Genomic DNA, 24167 nt, shown 5'->3' with positions numbered 1-24167 from the left:
TTGACGTTAGTCTTAATATGACGTAGGCAACATTCTTTATACGATATAGAATAATATTTTAACCCATCAGAAAGCGCGTTACAACCAGAATTTAATTATTTACCTTTAAAAATTAATTTCCATAAGGAAAATAATGATTCCCATTGGATCGTGATACAATTTTCCAAAAGAAAAATATCGAAAATTCTACAGGATTTTATAATAGTCCTATGGGAAAGATATTTCCTTAAGGAGAAAAAAATTTCAGGTAGGAATTTGATCCAAACAGGTACAGTAGTTTTGTTATAGGATATAAAGATTGCCTATTGGATTTTAAAATCTTATGGGAGTTTTGTTCAAATCCCATCGGAATTCAAATTCCTATAAGAATTTTTTTTTTTTAGGAAATTCTTTATATCCCATAAAAAATTGTTTTCGTCTGACAGGTGAGATACATTGGTAACAAAGATGGTTATAAACTCTTCAAGCAATGGTCTATCATATGGAATATTTAAAGTTTTCGATACATGCAGCTTAAACGGATAAGAATTGGGAAAAACATACTAAGACAATTGCAAACTCAAGACTTAGTCATCATTATTTGAAACTTGTAACATTTCAAATGTTTATAACTGATTTAGGTTTTTGTAATCCAATAGATCAGATATGGGAAAACAAAATATAAAAAAAAAAAAAAGAAGAATAATTTCCCATTTTATTCAAGATAATATATATCCCTCTATTGAAATTAAACCAATTACTAGAAGATCATTCATTTGATCTATTTAATGTGTTATATATAACAAAAAGCTCAGGTTTGAATTTTTTTCATTCTAAAGCATATGGATCCATTCACTATTATCTAACATAAAACCTTTAATGAAAAATTAAAAACTATTGTAATTTCTCATATACAATGTGTAAAACCTGTATGTAAATCCTTCAATAGTTTCTTCATGATAACGAACGATACATATAATTAAGGTCTTCCGTTTCCAACGGAAGACCTTGTACTGATTCTGATGGTTCTTCTTCATTATAATTTTTCTTCTTCTAGACGTTTTTAAATCCTCAATAACTTTTTTGTTTGTCATCTGATTTCATTCAAATTTTCACGGTATGTTGTAAATTAAATTAGGTTTCTAGAGCACAAAAAAAATTGAAATCGCAACTTCCGGTTTTGAGTTATTCCCCTTTTTCTAAAATTTTAGGGGCGTTAGTTTCCAGACAAAGGCTCCGAAATGGTCCGTAGCAAATAATTTATAGTTAAAAATCTTTATTATTGACACTTTGAATATTGTCCTCTGATTTTTTGATTTTAGTTTCTTCCAATTATTCCACTCGAATTAATCAATCGAAATCTATAAATCTAAAAATAGCGAAATTTTTCTCATGTTTTAGCTTCGTACCTTTTTAGTTTGAAATATTTCTTAAATACATATAGAACAAAAGTTGTGCATAATGTTAAGGGCTTTCATTTGACACCAATAAAAAAGGGCTGGTCCCTTAAATTAAGGGCCAGTAGCCCTCAAAAGATTTTGCTTAATAACTCAAAAACGGTTAGCATTTCGATATTGCTGTCGGTGGAAAAGTTGTTTGTTGGGATCTCATAAAGGTCGTTACAATGTTATTTTGTAAGTGATTTGTGTAGTGTGAGTGTAAAAAGCTTTACATGTTAACATGTACCTGCTTTCATTTGGCAAGTTAACGAAAGTCTTTGCGCGTAAAACTGGCAAAAAGTTACCACAGAAAGTATGATGGTTTATACAGGAGGCTTCAATTCATGAGAAAAAAATTAGAACACATGCTTTTTTTTTATAGAAGTTAAAGTCATTGTTGTTTAGTTCTTATAGTGCACAATCCTTAAAGACGAGAATCGAAAAACAACACATTCTTTTTCTTTTCTAGTAAAACACAAAATACTTATTGAAAAAAATTCTGTGCATTACATTTTAGTTATCATACTGCATGCATTTAAAATCCACCTTGAATCAGAGATGTGTATTATTACGTAAGCTATCCCTCGCCCACGGCCGAGAAAATCGGTCACCATGGTCGCGGCTGGACTACCTAGCGGTCAGCGGTTATCTAATACACGAGAGTTGCGTCTCTCATATATGAGTTAATCTAGCTGCGAACTGAAGAATTATTTCAGTTTTGATTACACATAAAGGTTTATTCTTCAATTGGATTAAACGATAGGGTGTCAATTAAGAAATCGTTCAGTTAATTAATAAAAGCAATGCCATTCTAAATCTAATGCAATATCAGACATATATATCAATTGTGGGTTTTAAGTAAAAAAAGAATTTCTATTTGATAGAATTTAGTCATTAAATTGCAAACTTTTCAAATCTTCCTAGGTTCTGAGCTGTGCGTGTGTATGCGTTAAACCTTTATGTAATCTATCCTTCGCCCGCGGCCGAGGAAATCATCCACGGTTGCACTACCTAGCGGTAAACGGTTATCTAATACACAAGATTCGCACCCGCACCCGATAAATCTATTTTACTCGTACAGTTGATTTAGCATTGACTTATACGACAGCGTACAAGGTAATTGAAAAAATCAAATCAAATTATGATCGAAGTGCCATGTTTGCGGTAGGTGCTGACACAATAAGAGAATGCCCTGAATTAAGGCATTCGGTGATTATTTTAAAGAATATTCACATGAGTTTTGAAACAAGTTTTGTTTAGATTCTATCGGTCACATATTAATAACTTCCGTATTGTTTCTACATGGTCGTTAGTTTCATTGTGAAAACGAACTTATTTCTGTGTTGCCCTCCCACCGTCCCGCTGCCAAGTGCTCTCTTTTTTTTAAATTCCAGATCTGTCGAAAATCATTTGATAGTGACTTCTTATGTGTAACATTTTCTCCTGAGCGTGTTTCTCTTTCCCACCCGTTTTTTTTATTCGGTCAGTCTTTGTAAATTTCAACTTTCTTTATTACGTAAATTCAATCGCTACGTGCTACCGAAAATCTTGTGTCACTTTGAACAGCGCAAACAGCTCAGAACATATATAGCCCAAGCTTATTTATGGCTGCAGATCATCAATTGTTATGTAATTCATCAACAGTTCGAAGGGTGCTTTCTTCAAAGTGGTCAATTTTCAAACAACAAGACTTTCATTTTCACATTAAAGGTGCGGGATCGTAATCTGAGAACGTGGCTATAATAAATTAACATGTCGAACACGCTAAACTTCTATTATATATAGTTATGAACAAAATAATATATATTATAATTAAAAGTTTTAAGTCAAATGTAATGTTTTCTTGGGATAAGATGTTATGAAATACGACTACATTATGCTATGCAGGTGGTCGCCATAGAAATCATCGCCCCCCCCCCCCCCTAAAATTTTCAAAGTATGCATGACTGTAGATGATTTTGATAAATTTTACATAGAAAAGTTAGATTTTGTGTTTCACTTTATTTATGATTATGCCTGACTCAATATTACACCTCATCGATACATTAGCTGTGCTATGCTGACTGTAATTCTGCTGCTCTATAAACATCTATAAACATCTAATCCTAATGCATGTTGACAGGTTCTGATAACAAACCAATTAAACTGTGTTTAAAACAAGCAGTGTTGGTCATTTCATTATGGTGGCTGCAACAAATTCCCCAGGGCCCTGAACTTGGGGCTTCGACCAAGAAACGACTGGAAATCCCAGCAGTTTTGTTTCAAGTGTAGACTGCGCTGTCATTTCCATATTGCGACGCAAGCAGACAATTCTGAATAACTGTATATTTTTTGAATTTTTTTCTAGGTAAATAGACTATTCTAATATAAGAATATTGAAGATTTGATGCATCAGATATTTCTAACAGCTAATAGGGGGTCGGATACCGTAACGACATTACAATGTTGTAACTTTGATAACCTAGTTAATTTTGGGAGTTCATAAATGCCCAAAATTTTTTGTTTTTAATCCAATACAGGTATTAAGTATAAGTAACAATATGTGTCAAATTGTTATATATATGTAAAAGGCTTTTGTGTAAAGTGTACATAACTGAAAAATACCACTATTTTGAGCCTGGTTTTACCTTCAAAATACATGAAAACCCAGGAGCTTCCGGGGGCTTCGCCCCCTGGGCCCCAACCAGGGCTTTGTCCGGGACCCACGGGGGGCCTCAAGGCGGTCCCCAGAGCCCCTGCCTCAACAATTTTATCACCGCCCCCCCCCCCCCCGCCCTAACTACAAATCCTGTATCCGCCCCTGACAATGATTACCCAATCTTTTAAAATACAAGATAAATAGAGAAGGCAAATATTGCTTGTGACATGTACGTAGTTTTTTTTTTATATATCTTTATGATAAAGCAGAGAAAAGCAAAAAAAATTTAAAAAAAACCCACAAAAAACAAACATGGAACTTGCATCATGTACATGTTACCAAAAATCCGACCGAATATGCGCCTTTGTCACATTTAATTAAATCAACTGAAAATAAAAACCGTAACACCATTATTTTCCGCTTATTTTTATTGAAGTTTCTCCTTTTTTTTTTTAAAATACATACGTAAACTTTCTCCGAGAGAATAACTGTTGATCCGATAAAGGAGAAAAAACTGACTTAAAAATAGGGATTTTGAATATTATTGCATCGTAGGGAGAAGTAATATTCATTTCTGTAAATAATGTTATTAAATTTTACGTTACATAGCGGTGTCTGTATATCAGAAGAAAATTTTAGACGCTCACTTATGCATAAATTCTCCCGATGATCTTAGATAGCTGATTATCATTTTAAATGTTCAAGTCTACTCGTATTATCAAATAATATCAGCCCTGAATAAATTTTCATAGATGCCATCAATTTTGGCTATTTACCCAATTTTGACAGCACGAAACAAATTCAAACTTGCACATAGTCTTCAAAAAATTAGAAAGATTTATTTACAGAAGTTACGTGTTTTTTATGCACGTTTTTATTACATTTCCTTACATGAATCATGAGTACGTGTAACATATAACAATCCATGCTACCCTGAAAAATTTAACTCGCCATTAAACTTCTCATTGTTTAAACCCCTGTCACACTGGAGCTGCGTCCTCACAGCGATCCCGCTGCGTAATTGAATTATGTAAAACGCCATGGTAAACGAATTAGAGTCTTCTACAGCGCCGTAACAACTCAACGGCATCTTCGTTAGCCGCGGTGGGATATCCTAGCCTAGAACATTTTAGAACGCCATGCGACGGCGCGTACTTTGAACATGCACAAAGTACGCGCCGTGGCTCTGCGTTCCGATAAACACGCCGTAGAAGTGGAGTAAGGTCGCCATGACAGCGCTGTAAAGTCTCCAATAGCGCATGTGCACGCAGTCAGCGCGCAGAGCACGCTGTGGATGCGCGGTAAAAATTCCTAGCACGTCATGAGCGCTCGGCGGATACCCAGCTAGAGGGCAGTCAATCGCCAAGTAGAACTCTGTGGAAACGTAGTTGGGAGCTCTGTAAGAACGCCTTTCTGAATTTTTCTTGCGATCCTACAGCGATTCCATTAATCCATTAATAACGCCGTGAACACGCACTGGGAACGCAACTTTGTGTGACAGGGCCTTAAATAGTTTTCAAAACAATAACACAAACTGTGTTCGACAAATAGTTTTCCTAAAACATTTTCTTCCTGTCTTTATACAGGCTTTCAATCACAGCACGTTTTTATAACAAAAGCAGAAGTGAAATTTTAGTCATTAGTCATTATAATCGTTTGACACCAAATCACATAAATTTTCATCTCGCAGCAACAACGGAAGACCTACTCGTGGCTTTGCCACGAGCTCTGCTCTAGTTATATAACTCTTGCTGTTTGAAGCAGTTTTTGTTACAAACCTAAACAACAAAGTGCTCTTCTGAACTAAAAAGCAGCGCTTCACTATGTTTTGTAAGATGATTTGACATTGTATATAACTAAATATTATTTTCATATGCATATATTTACATTTTCCAGTGCCCTTGCCTGTGATAACACAACCTATCGATTTTGTACTATATAACCCATAATACAAATGACGCCAAATTGAGGCGCCAGCGGGGTTTGCTTATTTATATTTAAATATTTAATCGTACGATGGCTTATAATTATATAAATATAAGTAATGAGGAATCATTCTTTGAATATTAAGAGGTGATAATTTTGGTCGGGGCGTGATCAAATCTATCATAAAACCAAAATTATCACCTCATAATAATCAAACAATGATTCCTTATTCCTTATTTAATATTTTTAATTCTATGCTGCGATAATAAAGTTTTGGTATTTTAATTTCTAATTTTCTTCATATCATGATTACACACATTGACTGTCAATTTCGGAGAAAACTAGCATCGCTTGATCTCTTTAACTTTGTTTCATTGGAATTTCTTGGTATTGACTTTTATGGAAATCAAAACGAATTTTTTTTCAAAAAAACGTATGGTAAAATTAATAGTGGAGGGATACTACATCTTTAAAAAACATTTTACGTTAGTTTTGTTTTCTTATATACGAACATGAACATGCAATAAATATACATCGATATTCTAAACATTTGTTGTAATGTTGTATTTGTGATCATGAATATACTTTTTTTAGAGCAAATGTGTGAGGAGTATCTGACTATAGTAGATCTTAAATAGAAAATAAACACTCATCGAATATAATAAGGGATTATTTCTAAAAGCGTTGATAAGGGGTTAAGGACTCATTTTGAAGGTTTATAACCCCCTTGATTTTGATCACACGAACTAAGAAACACGCGCGTTAAGAGGAGGAAGTTATTTAATATTTATAACAAGGGTCTGAGGGCATATTCATAACTAAATGTGTCCATTTAGCTCACTAGAACTTTGTCTTTTTTTAACTCTTCACAACGATATTGTGGTGAATGGTAGGCCGTTATCTCCCTTTTCTTTATAGTGTACATCAAACAAATTACAGGGCAGTACAGGAGACCTATAGGGCTATTATTTTCTTTTCCCAAATTTGGGCTGTATGGGCATCACCAGGTAATTCCGAGGGGTTTATATCTCCCTTGATCTTGATCAAACGATCTTTACTGACTCTGAAGTCGTCAATGCTCCCACAAACTATTGATGTATTAATAATCTTGATGTTAATAAAAAGCATGCCGATGATATGGTAAAATATATTTTCTGTTCGAGTACTCTCAGTACTTTGACGATTTTTCTTATTGAATGGCTGCTGTTAGTGGCTGCTAACTTCAGCATGGTAATAATGCCTAACAATGGAGAAAACTTTTCATAATTTTGGTTTCATGATAATTCTGGGTGATGCACTTGCATACCCAGTAGTTTATAGTAGGGGAAATTCGTCAATGTAAGTATAATTCATGAACAATATCGAGTCTACTCTTTTATTGCTAATAAACAGAATTTTGCTTTATAGTGTCTTGTATCTCAAAATAATTTTAATTTGTTGTCACTCGTTATAATGAGATATATACATGTAATTGTAACTCGTTAAGATGACAACCATACCCCTATACAATTATATACGTCAGTATCGTGTTATAACGGAAGGATTTTTATTTTCTAAGATCTACCCCTTTTTCACTTTAAGTTTATTTGAATATGAATTATAATTTTTTTTTTACTTTCTGTAAACTGCAGTAAAAATTACAATATTATAAAGACTATTTCACATATAATAAAAAATTATACTGAAAAACTTTAATCTATAAGGGGTCATTATTCGACAGAGGTCACATTTCTTCATGTAGAGTGTGCTCATTTTTATGAAAAGACACTTATTCTTCAGGCAAAAGTGTCATTTTTCTAAGAAGAATAATGACCGGGGTCATTTTTCTGCGTAGAATAAAGACCGGGGGTCATTATTTTACGTCGAAAAATGACCCCCGGTCATTATTTTACGGGGGTCATTTTATTCTACGTTACATGCACCGGCACAGTATTCTATTTAACACGGATCTCTATGGTACAAATGAGAATATCATTTTATTCTGTTATAATTTAATTCTGGTTGTTTGAATTTTGTACAATTTTACGTCATGTTAAAGGTCAAATGACCGTTTTTATCTACAATGAAGAGTAAAAAATTAAATTATACACAGTGAATTCAATATTTATTAGTTTTATACGATATAAAATGGTTTGAAACAGTTTACGCTTTTTTATAAACTGAAGCGGTTTATAAAGCGTAAACTGCCCCAAACGTTTCACTTTATATCGTATAAAACAAATACATATTTAATTCATTCCTTACTAAAGCAATTGGCTTTATATATAATTGATAAAATGTTATTTTTGTATATTTAAATGTATGCACGTAACAAAAGTACATATAACATTTGTGCCAATACAAATAAGTAAAATGTTCTCTCTATTTACAATTAATTTAAGCAGATATCAGGCACAAAGCATCTTTTTGAAAGCGGGGTTTGGAGAGGGGAAGGGGCAACCTCATCCAAAAAGTATTAAAAACAAAAAAAGATATATATATATATATATATATATATATATGGGTCATTATCAAAATATGCAGCCTTTTGCGTCAGTGTCAATTTAAAGGGGGAAAAATAATGTTCTGGGGAATATATACAGTACCATTGGATTTTAGAAATTTAAACCCATATTGTTGAACAAATAAATCGACAATTTTACTGCTTAAAGTATAAAAAAAATATTATTTGTTATGAGATTTCAGTGAATTTATGTTGTCATTAAATTTTTCCAACGTCTTTAACCTACAATATCTTCAATAATATTGATGTTTTATTCCAAAAATCGCCGTTAATTTTCAAAACAACATTCATATTTTAATTTCTGCTATGTTCCTTAACAAGATCTCTTTTAAAAACAATGAATTTGATGAGATATATGCTTGTACAAAAAGTTTTTGTCATTGGTGTTACAAGGCAAATTATATAAAAATATCTTAAAATACATCAAATAAATAATATTGTACTACAGTTGGAATCCCCCAGATCATAGTGACATCATTCCCTGCTACTAAAAAGATAAATGTATCAGTGATGACATCATTGTGATAGAAAATATGGCAGAAAATGTTAGTATGCTCCGAAAAATACAATGTAAACTGTGTCAGTGGGATAACGTGCTATTTAAGGTTTTCTATTATGAAAGAACAAAAAAGTTTTTCACATAAATGATGAATGTTTATCACATTATAACATAGGCTATGTAGCTTAGTGTAGTATCTGTTCTCTTGGGTCATACTGCTACATTTACTATGGATACATCAGTGGTATAACGGTCAGTGGTGTAACCAAAAATTGTTGTTACACCACTGAAAAAACTGTTACACCACATGACATTATTTAATTATTTTAATTTTTCTTCCATTTCATTTATATTTTGAGCATTTTGAACAATTGTTATTTATCAATTTTACAAGTTAGACACTGTCACAATAAAGAAAGCTTGACTATTTAATTGCAATTGTGTTTTCTTAATCTGGAAAATGAGACCTGTTACACCATTGACATTATTTGAAACACCATTGACATTTTGTATGCTCTAATTATGTTTTACCCATTTAAATACTTGATTAAAAGATAAAAGTAAAAACAAATTTATTCTAATAAAGAAATGAAATTATCCACATCATATTTTTATTGAAAAATCGAATTTTTTAATGACTTATAGTGTACAATAATATATGTTATTCCACTGACATTTCACATTCCCTATTATGTTATACTAAAATCTTTCAAATACTTAAAGGTAACAAATGCTAGCTGAGCTTCAAAAAAACATATATAGACAAAGAGGAAGTGTATATGCATTGTATGCATAGATTTTGGAGAAAATTGGAGAAATTTCAATTTTATTATCCAAAGTGTATGATTGATATGAGCTGGTATAGTATTGAAGATGTTGTTTGTGAGATTGATGAGCCGAAGAAAGTTCGAACTCGGTACAAGGTGGATAAAAGTGTGTGGATGCCAATAGTAAAAAATATAACATCAAAGAATGAGTGAATTCGTGTAAAAAAACATCTACATGCCATTTTTGTGTCAGTGGTGTAACACTGATTATAAGTGGTGTAACAGTGTGTCTATCTTCAGATTATGAAAGAAAGAGGCACGAAAACTTTTATTTAAGATCAAATTTTTCATGTTTTAAATGCAATCAAAAATAGAAATTAGTTTTTTTTACAAAATTTAACACACTTATCTCTTATTTATTATCGCTAGGTCAGTGGTGTAACTTTAAGTCAGTGGTAAAACACAATAATCAGTGGTGTAACGTGTACATTTTTCTCCAAATAAAATTAACTGACAATGATTCATGTATATTTGAAAACACCAGTGCATTTACAATAATGTCTTTTTTATGCTCCATTAAAAGAAAAATCCAGTTGTGTTCTTTTTAATGCTCAAATTAAAAATTTGTTGAGTAACATCAAGACTTTGTCCCAAATGTTATGTTGGTCACTATGTAAATGTGTCAAATATTTTCTGTTATCTAATTCTAATAACTTTAAATGAAGTTTGTTGATATAAACTTTATGTCCATCATTTTAAAAGAATTATTTTATTTTATTTAAGAATTTTTTCCTATACTATATGCCTGTTACACCACTGACAAAATTTTCACAGTTCATTTAATTTTAGTCTAATTATCCACCAAATGGTAGATTCCAATGTTTGCAAATTTTTAGATGTTATACTTTATTGTTTGTTAAATGTGTTTTTTGCAATCAAAGTAATTTTTTCACCAATAATTTTCTCATGTTTTACATATTTTAAAAGTCTGCATATTTTGATAATGACCCATATATATATATATATATATATATATATATATATATATATATATATATATATATATATATATAACACTTTCCAAAATCATGAAAATCCTAATCATTGTGTATTGTGTGTGTGTGTGTGTGTGTGATGGGGGGGGGGGGGGTTGCAAGTACTATATCTGATATACCTATAAGTTCCATTCCACTGTTCATATCCTTATCTTCACGTCAATTTTTAAATGGTACAAAAGGGGGGGGGGCAACTCATCAAAAATTCACTTTTTTAATATCTAAATTAATTAAAACTTTTCGCCTCGCCGAAAAGCGGGGGGGGGGGGGGGCTCCCTTTCGATCCTTCGTGCCTGGTAATGAAGTTATTCGTCGTCTTAATTTAGTCTTCCGTGTGCTCCCGGTGTGGGTTGTTGAAAACGACACTATTTTTGAATTATTGATAGAGGTTTCATTAACAATTCATAAAACATTTTTTAGATAGTCAGTAACTATCTCAAGAATTAATTTATTATGCATATAAATGAGAGTTGTTTAAAGACAAAATTAATAACTTCCATAATATCTCTCTCTCTCTCTCTCTCTCTCTCTCTCTCTTTCTCTCTCTCTCTCTCTCTCTCTCTCTAGTTCTCTGAATAAATGAACCACTTCTTGGATTATGTATATATACTTTATTTGAATGGTGGTAAAATGGTGTGTGTCTACAGAACTTCAGCCACTTTTCACCACTGGCAGAAGCAGAAGTGACAAAATATTCGTGCAACCGAGAAAATAAGACATGGTTCGTAAATTGTTGCCAAAATGATCGCATATGAAAAAGTACTCGCACGAAACTCGCACCATTCAGAGCGACCGTAGTGCGATGCAAACGCATTATATCTTGCGATATATCTTGCGTCTTTATGCGACTGTTGTACAATATAAAGCGATAGGCCTAGGATTCCACGAAAGACCATGCAGGTGTTCGGACTATGGAACGTGCGCCAATGCAATAATTGGATGAGCGGTGCTCGTCTGATCATGCGTTTCATCATACGAATGTTCGTACGAGTCAGAGAGGATATATATATATATATATATATATATATATATATATATATATATATATATATATATATATATATATATATATATATATATATATACACCGCCCGTTTCCGACGCTCTTCAGAAGAAATACATGTAGTTGAATGAGAGAAAAGATACCGCCCAAGAAGATGACAAAAGCATCCTTATGCAGTGTATACTGTATAAGGGGCCTATTCGTCCCCGTTTTATTTTCGCTCATTTCGCTCTTTTTGGCAGCGGATTAAGACTTGACGAATTCCGGTGTCTCATATTATTTTTCTTTCATCACAACATTGTTAGTGCGAATCCAAGACGAGGCAAATAAGTAGAAGCGAAAATAACACCGGGCAAAAAAAACCATTATCTAGTATATTATACTAGTGGCAAAGCATGGAAACTGAAACCGATCAATTTTGCAATGATAGTAAAACGTTGCAAGATTACATGAGACACGGAGAGCAACAGTCGCATAACACACGCAAAATACTGCCGCGGTTTATGTTACGATCTTAAAATCCATGCATTGCTCTTGTGAGTACACAAAACTTTGTAAAACGTTGTTCGTACAAATGTTTGTGCGTTGCATTGCTATAATTTGGATTGCATCGGTATATATTCGGTCGCGTCTGAATCACGGGCGTGCATAATTTTGAGGAGACTTGATGCAACCAAAAAACGCATGTGCTTGCACAACAAATGCGAGAGCTCGTGCCAAGCCAAAAAAAAAAATCCGATCGCAAACTGTTGTAAGGCGCTTGTGCGCCAATTGTGAAAGGGGCGCTTTACCAATGTGTAAAAGATAGAAGACTATCAGAATGGTGAACTATGATTTGGATGAGACGCAGATAGCGCCGAACTCAATATAATGTCTGACACCAGACCACCTGAGTCTTACACATAATTATTTATATACATGTATATCATGTTCACAACATTTTTCAGTTTCTTGAACAATCAATGGATGTGGGTTTTAGCATCGGATTTATTGCTTGTGTGACTGAGACATTCTATCCTTTAAAAAAAAGAAAGCTAAATATATATTGGTTTTAACTGTACGTTGTTGGTGTTGTTCCTGTGGGTTTTTGGTTTTGGTTTTTTTTTTCGAGATTCGTCTCCGTGGTTATAATTAATGTTGACCAACTGATGATCAAGCCATGCCATTTCAATAAAATACATATTATATATTAAACATTCACATTTTCGTCGGTAAACACGTTTGAAAACTACATGTATGTTTCTTTTAAAACAAATCAGACGAATGTAAAGGGACCTAGACACAATTTACGCTCAACATTTTAAAAATTTATTCTTTTTGATGTCTAGAATGGCTAATATTGGTACAGTGTACGTATTATTAATGCTTCGTCAAATTTTGAAAAATCAAAAGAGTAATAAGCAATACATGGAGTTCGTAATTCTTTGTTTTGTAGACAAAGCTCTCAAGTCTTTAATCGTTTACATTTGTGTTGTATTGGTACATAAGTTTCAATCAAATGCTGCTTCCTCTGTTAAGGCATTTCACTACACCGAGAGTTATACTTTTTAAGACACTACGTTACAAGATGGCGATTTAAATGTTTTGTTAAACTGTTTGTATCAATCGATTCAGATGTTAATCGTAATAGCTCAGTGGTTAAAGTATCAGGCTTGTGAACTGCAGGTCATAAGTTCGAATCCGCCTGGAGTTTTTGTTCATGTTTACTGAATGAAATTTTTGAAAATATCATTTTTTATATAAAATTGCACATTTTTTCGCCTATTTGACACACATACTTCTTATCTATCATGCTATCTATCAAAATCAAGTAATTTTCTGCTGATTTGAGAAACCGTTTCAAGGTGTAGCGAGGCACCTTAATAACATGAACGAACACATTGAATCAGTTTATCTTGTTTACTACGAGTCATTTTGTCAAAAAAATCGCATTTACCTTACTTTATATATTAGGCTATTTGTTAATAAATATACGAGACTCGATCGACCTTTGTTTACATACATACATGTAACAAAAATAAAATTTTGATCCAAGTCTGTCTAGATTTATTTAAATTTTACTCAACACAATAAAAAAAATATCATTCATTCACTGAAATAATCAATATAACCCGCTTTATGTAGTTTTTTTTTTCTTTTTATCGCAGTTACGTCTTTATTTCTGCAATGTCGCACCTTCATCGGCGCCCACCTTATATATCACCGCTGAATCACCAAAGAAAGTATTTAAGGCAAACTTACCCTCCACCCCCCCCCCCCCCCGCGCAAACATTTCTGGATCCGCGCAGGTAGGAGGTTTTTTTTGGGGGGGGGTATTTTTGCGGTTTTTGTCTTAGCATGTAAAGGATGGAATATTTTTTATACAGGACATGTACGAAGTTATAAGTTTACTTTGTATACAGAAATAAGGCTCTAGACGGATTATTGACGTATTGCGCAGTAGACAGGTACAGTAGACGGGGGACAACTCTTGCATGCCACGACACGTGAATACGTCACTTCCGTCAACATGGCGATACCCATGATCAAGAATCTGCAGCAAGAAGTTTATTTATCATTTGGAAAAAGTTCTATTGTTGTAAAAGTAGTGGCAGTGGCTGTGACGATAGGATATTTTCTCTCGTATGCTAAATCGGTCGTACCGTTTCTAGCCGTCACACCGGGCTACGTGTTACCACCCAATTTCTGGGTCTGGACTTTCGTCACCCATAGCTTCATTGAGTTTCATTTCTGGGAAGTTCTGGCAGACATTGCTGTGTTGATTTTGTGTGGGAAACTCCTAGAACCGCTATGGGGAGCCCTGGACATGCTGATATTTTTAGCAGTGGTGAACACTGGCGTGGCACTAGCATCTTCCTTCCTGTACATTGGTATTTACCTAGTTACCAAAAATGAAGAGTATCTGTTTGAGACTTACATCCACGGACTGGTGGGATATGTAGCTGGGTTTTCAGTCGCTGTGAAGCAGGTTATGCCTGACCACAAGTTGCTGAGTTCACCATTTGGAACACTAAGAAACACTCACATTCCACTATTGCTGATGTTTGTTACCATCACATTGCGACTTATTAATGTTGTTGACGGGCCCTACCCCTTTATGTTTGGATTTGGTATTCTGATCAGTTGGACGTATTTACGATTCTATCAGAAGCACAGCAATGGTAATCGAGGAGACATGGCTGACCAATTTTCCTTTGCTAGGTATTTTCATATGTCAACACTTGAACATGTTGAAGTGTCTTGTTTTTTTTTTGTTGTTGTTTTTTTTAGATCCATACTCATCATGCATGTTGAAACAAATGCAATCAATCACATTGAAATAACTTAAATGTCCCTGCTACCATGATATGCTTGTGATGTCACATTTATTTATTATAACAATTAAAGGCAATAAATATCATGATAAAATTTTAATTCATATATAACATGTATGAAAACTGAATACAGTGATTGTGGTGATAATATATTTTAATTCTTATTAATATAACCTTTGTATTTTTGCTCTTGAATCTTTTGATAAACATATGAATATAGGGCAACTCTTATTTGAGAAGTTTATTCAAATAAAGAAGGGTTGACATATTATTGCTCTCTTACTTCAGTTTATGTGTTTTACATAGACTGAAGATAAAGCATGTTTGTTTTTGTTTTAACAGAAAGACTATGTTTAATATGGTTTAAATTTTATTTTAGCTTTTTCCCAAGCCGATTGCAGCCCATCGTAGCGATTCTATCCAACACAGTGTTCCTGGCCCTAGTTAAAATAAAAGTTTGTAAGAAGCCGCAGAGAAAGTATGATATTAGTTCCTCCGCGGGAAATACCATCACCATTACCCTGCCCGGCACTGACCCCACAGATGCTGAGAGAAGAAAGTAGGTCACATTTGGGTTTTATTGATTCAGTTTCATTAGCTTTGACTTTTTTTATCATTATAAAAGGACACAATTTTTTAAACCTGCATGGCTTCTTTTAATTTTCTTGTCATTGATAATATATCATTTTAAATAGGTGAGAGTTACAATTTAATTTTTTACAGTATTTTTTATGAAAATGAAAAAAATTATTAAAAATTGTGACGGTTAATAATGCTGAATTTTGTGGCATTGCCCCACCAAAAATGAACATCCTAAATAGTATGAACTACCAATACTTACATGTATAAACATCTGTTTTTATTTATAACTTGTAGGCATATAAAAAACATCTCAGTATATCAATTCCATAAAAAAAAAAGGAAACAATTTTTATTATGTTCATTTCAGAAATGTAGCACTGAAACTTTTGAATGAAAGATTAAGCAAGTCGGACCAGCCCTCCAAGTGGCCTTCTATGGATGATGATGACCAGACCTCCCCCGTGTCCCCAGACTCCGCAGATAGTGCCCCACCCCCAGACACCAAATCTCCCAGTGTCAGGCTTCCTATTCCAGACTTCAAGGAGAACCAAATGGAGACGGAAGCAAACTCACAGACTTCGTGATGAGTTAACTTGATATGAGAGAGAGAGAGAGAGAGAGAGAGAGAGAGAGAGAATTGTCATTAGCTGTACGGTCAGTTCTATCTTTAATTTATCTTCATATGTTTATGGAGCCAATGTGTATGCATTTTTCCGTTATGTCTTTTTTATGCGATTGATAATTATGTTAATATATGTATGGAATGTAGTGGTGATAGTCAAAAGATATGTTTACATACAATAATATATTTCTGTACCATAAGTTATGAATAGATTGTAAATTTGTACTGTTGATTTGATGCAATGTTAAGTTACAGTGTCATTCATTTGATTTTGTATCCCAATTTAGTTGTTATAAACTTATGTTTATGAATGTAAATTAATAATTAAAGATACTATGTATTTTGTTTCTTGTCTTTATTAACAAGCTTTTTCTAAGGGTTTAGTTGCATCATGAACACACTTGTAGATATATCACAGATAAGATCTAATTAGTAAGATAAAAAATTGTGAGTGAAATTGTTTTCGTTGCCATGTTTGATTTTTGTTTTAGTTTGAATTAATCCAAATGTATATATTCAATTTGACTATATGCATGTCATGTTTAGCTCTGAATTTTCTGTTTGTTTTCCTTGCAAATTGAATACAAGGTTGACTAATTGTTGTAAATGTTATTACTATGTTTTAGTATAGGATAACGTTTTCCACTTAAGAATAGAGAAGAGAAACATAAAATGAATCAATTTGTTTCGGATAAACAAATAAACTTAAAGTTATGTTGAAAAGAACATTATTCACCTGGACATTGATTTAAGACGGTGTTTTACTTTAAAATTAATCAGAGTTATCTCTCTTATTTTTGGTCATTGTGATTAAATTGATTTAAAAAATGTTGTTTGTCTTGGAAGAAAGTAAAGATTGACTTTCCGTGTGTTTAATTGATCTCAGTTTTATTCCTTTTAAGAAATAAGAAAAGTTTGTGTGTGGATTTTCCCCTGGAACATTTCTCCATATAGTTTGTCATAATATGAATTTCGGTATTAATGCTCATTGGTTTTTACTTAATTTAACTGACATACAGTTGAGAAAATTATTACTATATATTTATGTATGATCCATAAAAGACAAATTTTATGAATAATTAGAATATTTTTGTTTTTGAAGAAACTGATGCAGTTTAGCCATAGTATAAGAAAATGATACACATTTAAAGAATGATTATCTTGTATATGTGTACACACTAATGTTAAAAGGGCTTTTAAATTTTAAAGTGTGTTTTTAGTAAACAAGAAAACAATCAAGCAGGGACACATAACTTTGATAAGACTTTCGAATCAAATGTATTTATTTTATTTACTTGCAATACCAAGTATTTTTCTTACTATTAAATAGAACTATATCGGATGGGAAAAAATGACTGTACAACAATCCAAGCTAGGTATTTTTCATTAGTAATCATGTAAAAGTAGTATCCATAACTAATGATTGAATGAGTTCAATCTGGAGTATGGTTATAGAGACCATGTATAAACTGCATTTTATATTATAACGCTGTATTTTCTCTATGTTCTACTCTGAAGATTATTTGTACAAGGCATCTGCTTTAACAAGTAAAATTTTAAAATGGTTAAGGAGGCTTTTTTCTGTATACATGATTACGTGTAACTACATGCATCTGATTGCCTAACAATTTATTTATTACATACATTAAGAGGACAGAGTGGGTGTTGTTTCTTGTGCAAAATATGAAGAGTTTTGTTTGGATTTACCGCCAGCATTTGTAATCATTTTATTGGTACTTTTTAGGAAGTAGCCTAAAGAAGACAAGGAATGTAGATCTGTTACTGCTCTTTGATTATCATCTAAAAGATGGGTAGTTTTGAATTTAGGTATTGGAGCTTTACAACTCGTTTACGTACAACAAAGTCATTCGAACCCACAGCATTGGAACAGAGAGAAATATCCACCGGGCCAGCATGTTTTTGTTTTTTTTTTTCAAGCCGTGTATACACACCTTTTTCAGTTGAATTAGCTTTGTGATACATATATATTAATGACAAAAGTGAGATGTGTTTTCATATTACTTATGGAATATGAAATCATTCTTTGATTATTATGAGGTGATCAAATACGGTCCGGACTGATCAGATCCAATTATATTCGAAGGACTTTATGATTGATTTGATCACCCCGATCGTATTTGATCACCTCATGATATTCAAATAATGGTTCCTTATTACTTACATATGCATATAATATCCAGTATAGTTGTACGATTTATTATTAAAATAGTCAGTCACTGCTGAAATGTTTTGGACTATACATTACAAAATCGATTGTTAGTGTTAACAGAGACGATGGAAAATGTGTATACTGAAAATGTATATGTAACCGCCGAGATTGACACGTTCACGTTGCATTTAACCCTGTGAATGATTTATATTTTCGGCCAAAAAATAAGATACGGCTCTGTGCGCTCCTATTTCATGTTTAATCATTGATCATACACTGTGACAGTTATCACAGATGTGCAAATTTTTAAAGGAGACAAGAATACTAGTCATGTACTGATGGAATCTGAAGTCATACAGCCTTACGGTATATGTGGTATATCGGTCTGCAAAGTTCCCACAATAACGACGCAGAGCGTTTTTTTATGCCTTCAAATACTTCACAAATAACCATAACCATATAAAAAATTAATATTCCCTACTGACATATGATTTACAATGATAAGAGTCAATTTGTATGGACATATTTTCATAATTATGAATAATGACCATACATTACACTACACTTATCTACTCTTACTGCAATACAACAGTATTTTATTGAAACTTAGCTGATCTATGTACATTGTACAAAACATGCCTATGTAAACACATAAATTAATATGAATTTGATAGTTTATTACATGTACTCATAATAAAGTGTTAAAGCAAAAAATGATTGTAGAATTAGAAGACTTTGCCTCCTTATCTGTTAATCATACGAAACAATTTATTTCTATCACATGCCTAATATATCATATACATTTCACATAATAATGACCACGAGATTGCATGCTACATATTATAATGGACTTTGAACGGGAAAGTAAGTCACGTGTCCTAGAGTATGATAAGACAGTCAGTATGTCACGACCAAAACGAAGGCATGGGATACGTCAGATACATACCATAATTATTATCTAACGATCTAAGTTACACGTCTTTTGAATAATCCATCAAATTCTGAAACACTTTTTTTCTTAAAATTATAATTCATTTGGTTAGGAGATTCCAATTTAATGAATTTCTGGGTAAGGTACAATATTTTTTTTTTTTCATAATCTATGGTATTTTCATGGGGTTTAGATTTTATATTTTTAAACACGTGTTCATGTATTTGAGCAATATTTGACGTAAAGTGGTTTATAAAACATTCATTGTCTTCCGCAATATTTTAATAATAAAACAACCATGCACAGATTTAAGAGACTAGATGATTTATTACACAAAGAACAGTTTTAAACATGAAATACGATTTTACACATACATGTATTAATTACATAACCGGTCATTAACTTGTGATATGCACAGGGATGATAAAACAGAACAAGTCTCTATGGTGATCGTCCAATACCTCCCATTCTACATTAAGCCGAATCTGGAAGGTAAAAAACAATAGAATTAAAACTGTTTTCTATCAATTAAAAAACAAAAAATATTTGTCAGTCATCAAGTAAATAAATAAGAACCGATAAATCTACGGACAGTTTAAGTTGGTAAAACCCCACCCCACCTTTCCTAATAGTAGGGGTAACTTTTCCTGAGAAAATTAAACATTATTCTTTAGTTTAAAAGCAATATTCTGTCAGGTTTGGTTGAGTATGTAGAAATTATGTTCATTTCAATCATACGATTTTGACATACTTTTTATAATAACGATAACTTCACTTTAATTTTACCCATGTACTGATATTCTGAACAAGAGAATCAAACTAAATATTTTAAATTTTTAAAGATAAGATTTTGGGTTTCAAGACAAAAGTATAGTTAGATATAGATAGACAGAGAAACAACATGTATGTGTAATAAAACATGCAATAATACATGTAATATTTTACCTTGGGATAAGCAGGAGATACGTAGAGAGTGTTTGTGTAGGTTACTTCCTGTCCAGATACAATGGGTCCGGACAGTGATCCGTGAGGAACTCCATAGGGAACCGGAAGTCCAAGAATGATGCCATGAACAGAGGATTTGAATGTGTTAGAGTCAACAGCTAAAGCGAAATACTCGATATTATATATCACATAAGACCTTCGAAATTATATATGTATCATACATGGATGACAAAAAAAAAGACAAAGAGTCTGAAATCGTTATAAATAAAACCACAACTGGGATTATTTCTTAAAAAACTGAAAATCATTTAAATGTGTCCTTACAAGCTTAACTAAATTCTGTGGAATTTTTTTTTTGTTTTTTTTTTTAAATGAACAAACAAAACTTTACGTAAAGTACAGATCATATTTTGCACAAGAAATAACAATTTTGCATATTGAACATGTACGTGTTTATATAAAACATATACCTACATGGAGTGAAGGTTGCCCTCAGTGTTATGTTCTTGCCGTGGGGGAGAGCGCATGGCTCTGCGGGGCATGGCTCGACATCCACAGTTGTGAGAGTGCCATGGACGCCATGTGATCCTGCAAAATAACAGAAAATGAGAACTCTCACAGGTTCGCTCTAGTGTTTTTTGTTTTAGCTTTTTGTAATACATGTATCTTGATAAAAATGAAAAACAGTGTCTCGTATAAACCATAAACATCACAAATAGACACTGTTTATTGTAACAAACACGCACGCGCGATGCACGTCCAAAATGCTCTGTGTTTGAGTTTATTTTTCAATTGCTAGTCAGTAGAATATACTAGGATCAATGATTTGGTCACTTACTGCATGTGGAATATTTCACAGAAACAGCATTGACAGAAGCCAATGCGATCACAGATAAAATGGCAGTTCTGATCATTGTCCCCTACAGCTAACCGCGCGATGTATAAAGTGATCCTTCAATGCTAAGTCGGATAATTTATGCTTATCAGATATAGAATGACCAGTCCATTCCAAAAAGTGGACCAGTGTTTATCAATAATTGCCACAGCCCTTAGAACTACTAATGTAGGTTTATTGCAATATTAGGTTCATATGGTACATTGAGTTACAAAAAGGTTTTCATAGGAACCAAAGTTGTGTGGTTTGTGGTCTTTCTTTGCATAAATGGCAACCCTTAACTAGTATCACCTTGTTTTGTCTTAGAATGTTGGAATAAACTGCAATGTTTCACACCTAACACTAACCTAGACAATGGATCCATCACTAACGTTGTCTCAACATTCTTTGCAAAGAAACACAATTCAAAAACTTGGCAATCATAAGTGTGCATTGCATGTATTTTTCTGTATATCATTGACATGTTCTTACTTTATTGTCCAACTAAAGCCCCTTCACAACTAGCGCGAGAGCAGAAGCGACAAAATATTCGCGCGAAAAAAAATCAGATATGGTTCGTAAACTGTTGCCAAAATATTCGCATATGAAAAAGTACTCTTACGAAATTTGCACGATTCAGAGCGACCGTTATGCGATGTAAACGGTTTGAATTTTGCGAGCTTGCGTCTTTATGCCACTTTTGTACAATGAAACCGAGTGTTTTAAAATAATGCGATAGAAATGCACAAAGGACCAGATGATCGGAAAATTGAACGAGCGTCAATACAATTGAACGAGACAATCGTTCGATCATGCGTTTCACCGTACAAATGAAAATGGGTTTATATACCGCCCGTTTCCGACGCTCTTCCGTAGACATACATGTAGCTGAACGCAAGAGAAGATATCGCCCAAAAGATGATAAAATCAACAGCCAAAATTAAGGTCAAATGGGGCCTGAAACAAATATGCTTATACAGTGTACACTGTATGAAGGAACTATTCGCCCCGTTTTATTTTCGCTCAATTCGCGAATTCAAATGTCTCACATCATCTCCCTTTTACCACAACAATGCTGGGGCGGATTCAAGACGAGGAAAAACTGTATGTAGAAGCGAAAATATCACGGGGCGAAAATAACCCTGTATCCAGTATATACTAGGGGCAAAGCATGGAAACTGAAACCAATAAATCTTGCAATGATAGTAAAACGTTGTAAATGATACTAGTTAACACGTTGTAAGATTACATGAGACGCGTTGAGCAACCCTCTCATGGTCGCACAACACACGAAAAAACAGCTGAGATTTGTTCGATCTTCGTTGATGCATTGGTCCTGCAAGTACACAAAACGTTCTAAAACGGTTGTACTAATGTTCGTGCGTTGCTTTGCTACAATTTAGGTCGAATTCAGTCGCGTCTGAATAGTGTGCATGTTCACTATTTTGAGGAGATATGATGCGACCACAATAACGCATGCAACGGATGCAAATGCTCGTGCGAAGCCAAACAAATCAGATCACAAAGTCTTGTAAAGTGCTCGTGCGCCATTTGTGAAAGGGGCTTAAAGTAGCTTCCAAAATGTACAATCTTTGAGACTGTTGTATCAATGACCAATATAATTTAATATATTGTATTGGGGGTCTGAAAAGCAATTGTGCAAACTATTCAAATTAGTAATAGTATATACATGTATTTTAATCTTCATAGTTAACATATCCATATTTTCTTTATGTCTATGTCTAGAATGTCCAAGAATCTTTTGAGCATTACTTTATTTTTTTGTTTTGATTTTGAATATTGTCCATTGCATGGAACAAATTATACAAGTATATCATCAAACAGTTGCATTCATTTCAAGTAAGTGAGACGCCTTAAAAATCCTGAAATTGTCAACATTTTGAAAATGTTCATGGAATTAATTCAATATCTAAAAGCTGAATCTCTGTTGAAAGTAAGAATTCCATTTATTACAAAAAATTTCCACACCAATACAGGATCAATTCTTTAGCGATTTGTACTTTGTTAATATTATTTTATATCTTATTTAATACTGACATATAATTATTTTGTGCTTTAAAGTATCTATTCCTTTTCTAATAATTTCCGGGATGTATCTGTTTTTACACCGTGGATGATGCAAAGAACATTGACTGATGATAATCAAGAACTCTTTGACACCATGTTTGTCTGTATCCATTCTTTTTGTCCTTTTCTCTCGCTTACACTTAAATGTTGTGCAACACCCTCAGATAGCAAAAGTTTCAGTTCTAATATTAACTGCCCTATACCAGATTCAGAAAGGCATCGTCACATTTAAAGCAGTGAAAAGATGGTACAGAAAATAATAATAAGATTGTAAAATGAACTTACTGCATCCGGAGAATTTGACTGACACAGCAGAAATGCTAGAGACAGCAATCACCAAAATCGTCAGATACTTGATCATGGTTAATTATTAGATTCGTCACAAAATGTTCAGTGTCCACCTTCTGTTTTTCTTGACTATATATGTAAAACGGTAGAATTTCGGTCGATCCATGTCCAAGGGAGAGAATACAATTCTGTTTGGTTTAAAATCAAAATTTTCCATGATAACTTATTCAATTATTCAGAGAAGAGAACATGATTGACTCATATTTACTACATTTTTGAAATATTTGACAAAAAATCTTTAATAAGGATAAACTTTTTTAATTAAGTAGAGATTTATTACCCTTTTCCCCAAAAATGGAATCATCCAGACCGATCGGACCACTATTACTGAGATCAGTCGATGCCTTTGAGACTTTTTACCTTTGATCACCTGATTGTTCCTTAGAACCATGATAACTTTGAAAACGTTTGACCTTGTGCGTCCCAAATACCATAGTACCTTAGCATATGAATAACGAGGACAGATAGAGATAAATACAGGCAC

The 24167-nt window shown here is 33.1% G+C and overlaps 2 protein-coding genes across 3 annotated transcripts; one reads left to right on the top strand and one right to left on the bottom strand.

Annotated features, from left to right (window-relative positions):
* Nucleotides 1-14291: 14291 nt before the first annotated feature.
* On the top strand, nt 14292-17896 carry LOC128159945 (transmembrane protein 115-like). Its single transcript, XM_052823182.1, has 3 exons — nt 14292-15010; nt 15503-15682; nt 16073-17896. Exons 1-3 carry the CDS (start codon nt 14319-14321, stop codon nt 16287-16289), a joined length of 1089 nt encoding a protein of 362 aa, XP_052679142.1. The 5' UTR covers nt 14292-14318; the 3' UTR covers nt 16290-17896.
* Nucleotides 17897-19735: 1839 nt separating this feature from the next.
* On the bottom strand, nt 19736-23771 carry LOC128159946 (NPC intracellular cholesterol transporter 2-like). Of its 2 annotated transcripts, none has more exons than XM_052823183.1 (4): nt 23621-23771; nt 20848-20961; nt 20374-20531; nt 19736-19913 (listed from the first exon to the last, which is right to left on the bottom strand). In XM_052823183.1, the coding sequence occupies exons 1-4, from the start codon at nt 23694-23696 to the stop codon at nt 19827-19829; spliced, it is 435 nt and encodes a 144-aa protein (XP_052679143.1). In that variant the 5' UTR covers nt 23697-23771; the 3' UTR covers nt 19736-19826. The 2 variants fall into 2 exon arrangements, with proteins under 2 accessions (XP_052679143.1, XP_052679144.1); XM_052823184.1 differs by lacking the exon at nt 23621-23771 and adding an exon at nt 21212-21368.
* Between the last annotated feature and the right edge of the window lie 396 nt (nt 23772-24167).

This window comes from Crassostrea angulata, chromosome 8, assembly GCF_025612915.1.
Source record: "Crassostrea angulata isolate pt1a10 chromosome 8, ASM2561291v2, whole genome shotgun sequence".
NCBI classification, from domain to species: Eukaryota; Metazoa; Mollusca; class Bivalvia; order Ostreida; family Ostreidae; genus Magallana; species Magallana angulata.
The sequence above is the reverse complement of the archived record's forward strand: the minus strand, read 5'-3'. Positions and strand labels throughout refer to the sequence as shown.

Coding starts and splice junctions, on each gene's coding strand:
- LOC128159945 (XM_052823182.1), top strand. CDS start 14,319: ATGGCGATACCCATGATCAAGAATCTGCAGCAAGAAGTTTATTTATCA. Junction 15,011..15,502: donor GACCAATTTTCCTTTGCTAG/GTATTTTCATAT, acceptor ATTTTATTTTAG/CTTTTTCCCAAGCCGATTGC. Junction 15,683..16,072: donor ACAGATGCTGAGAGAAGAAA/GTAGGTCACATT, acceptor TGTTCATTTCAG/AAATGTAGCACTGAAACTTT.
- LOC128159946 (XM_052823183.1), bottom strand. CDS start 23,696: ATGATCAAGTATCTGACGATTTTGGTGATTGCTGTCTCTAGCATTTCT. Junction 20,962..23,620: donor AGTCAAATTCTCCGGATGCA/GTAAGTTCATTT, acceptor GTTATTTTGCAG/GATCACATGGCGTCCATGGC. Junction 20,532..20,847: donor GAGGGCAACCTTCACTCCAT/GTAGGTATATGT, acceptor ATTTCGCTTTAG/CTGTTGACTCTAACACATTC.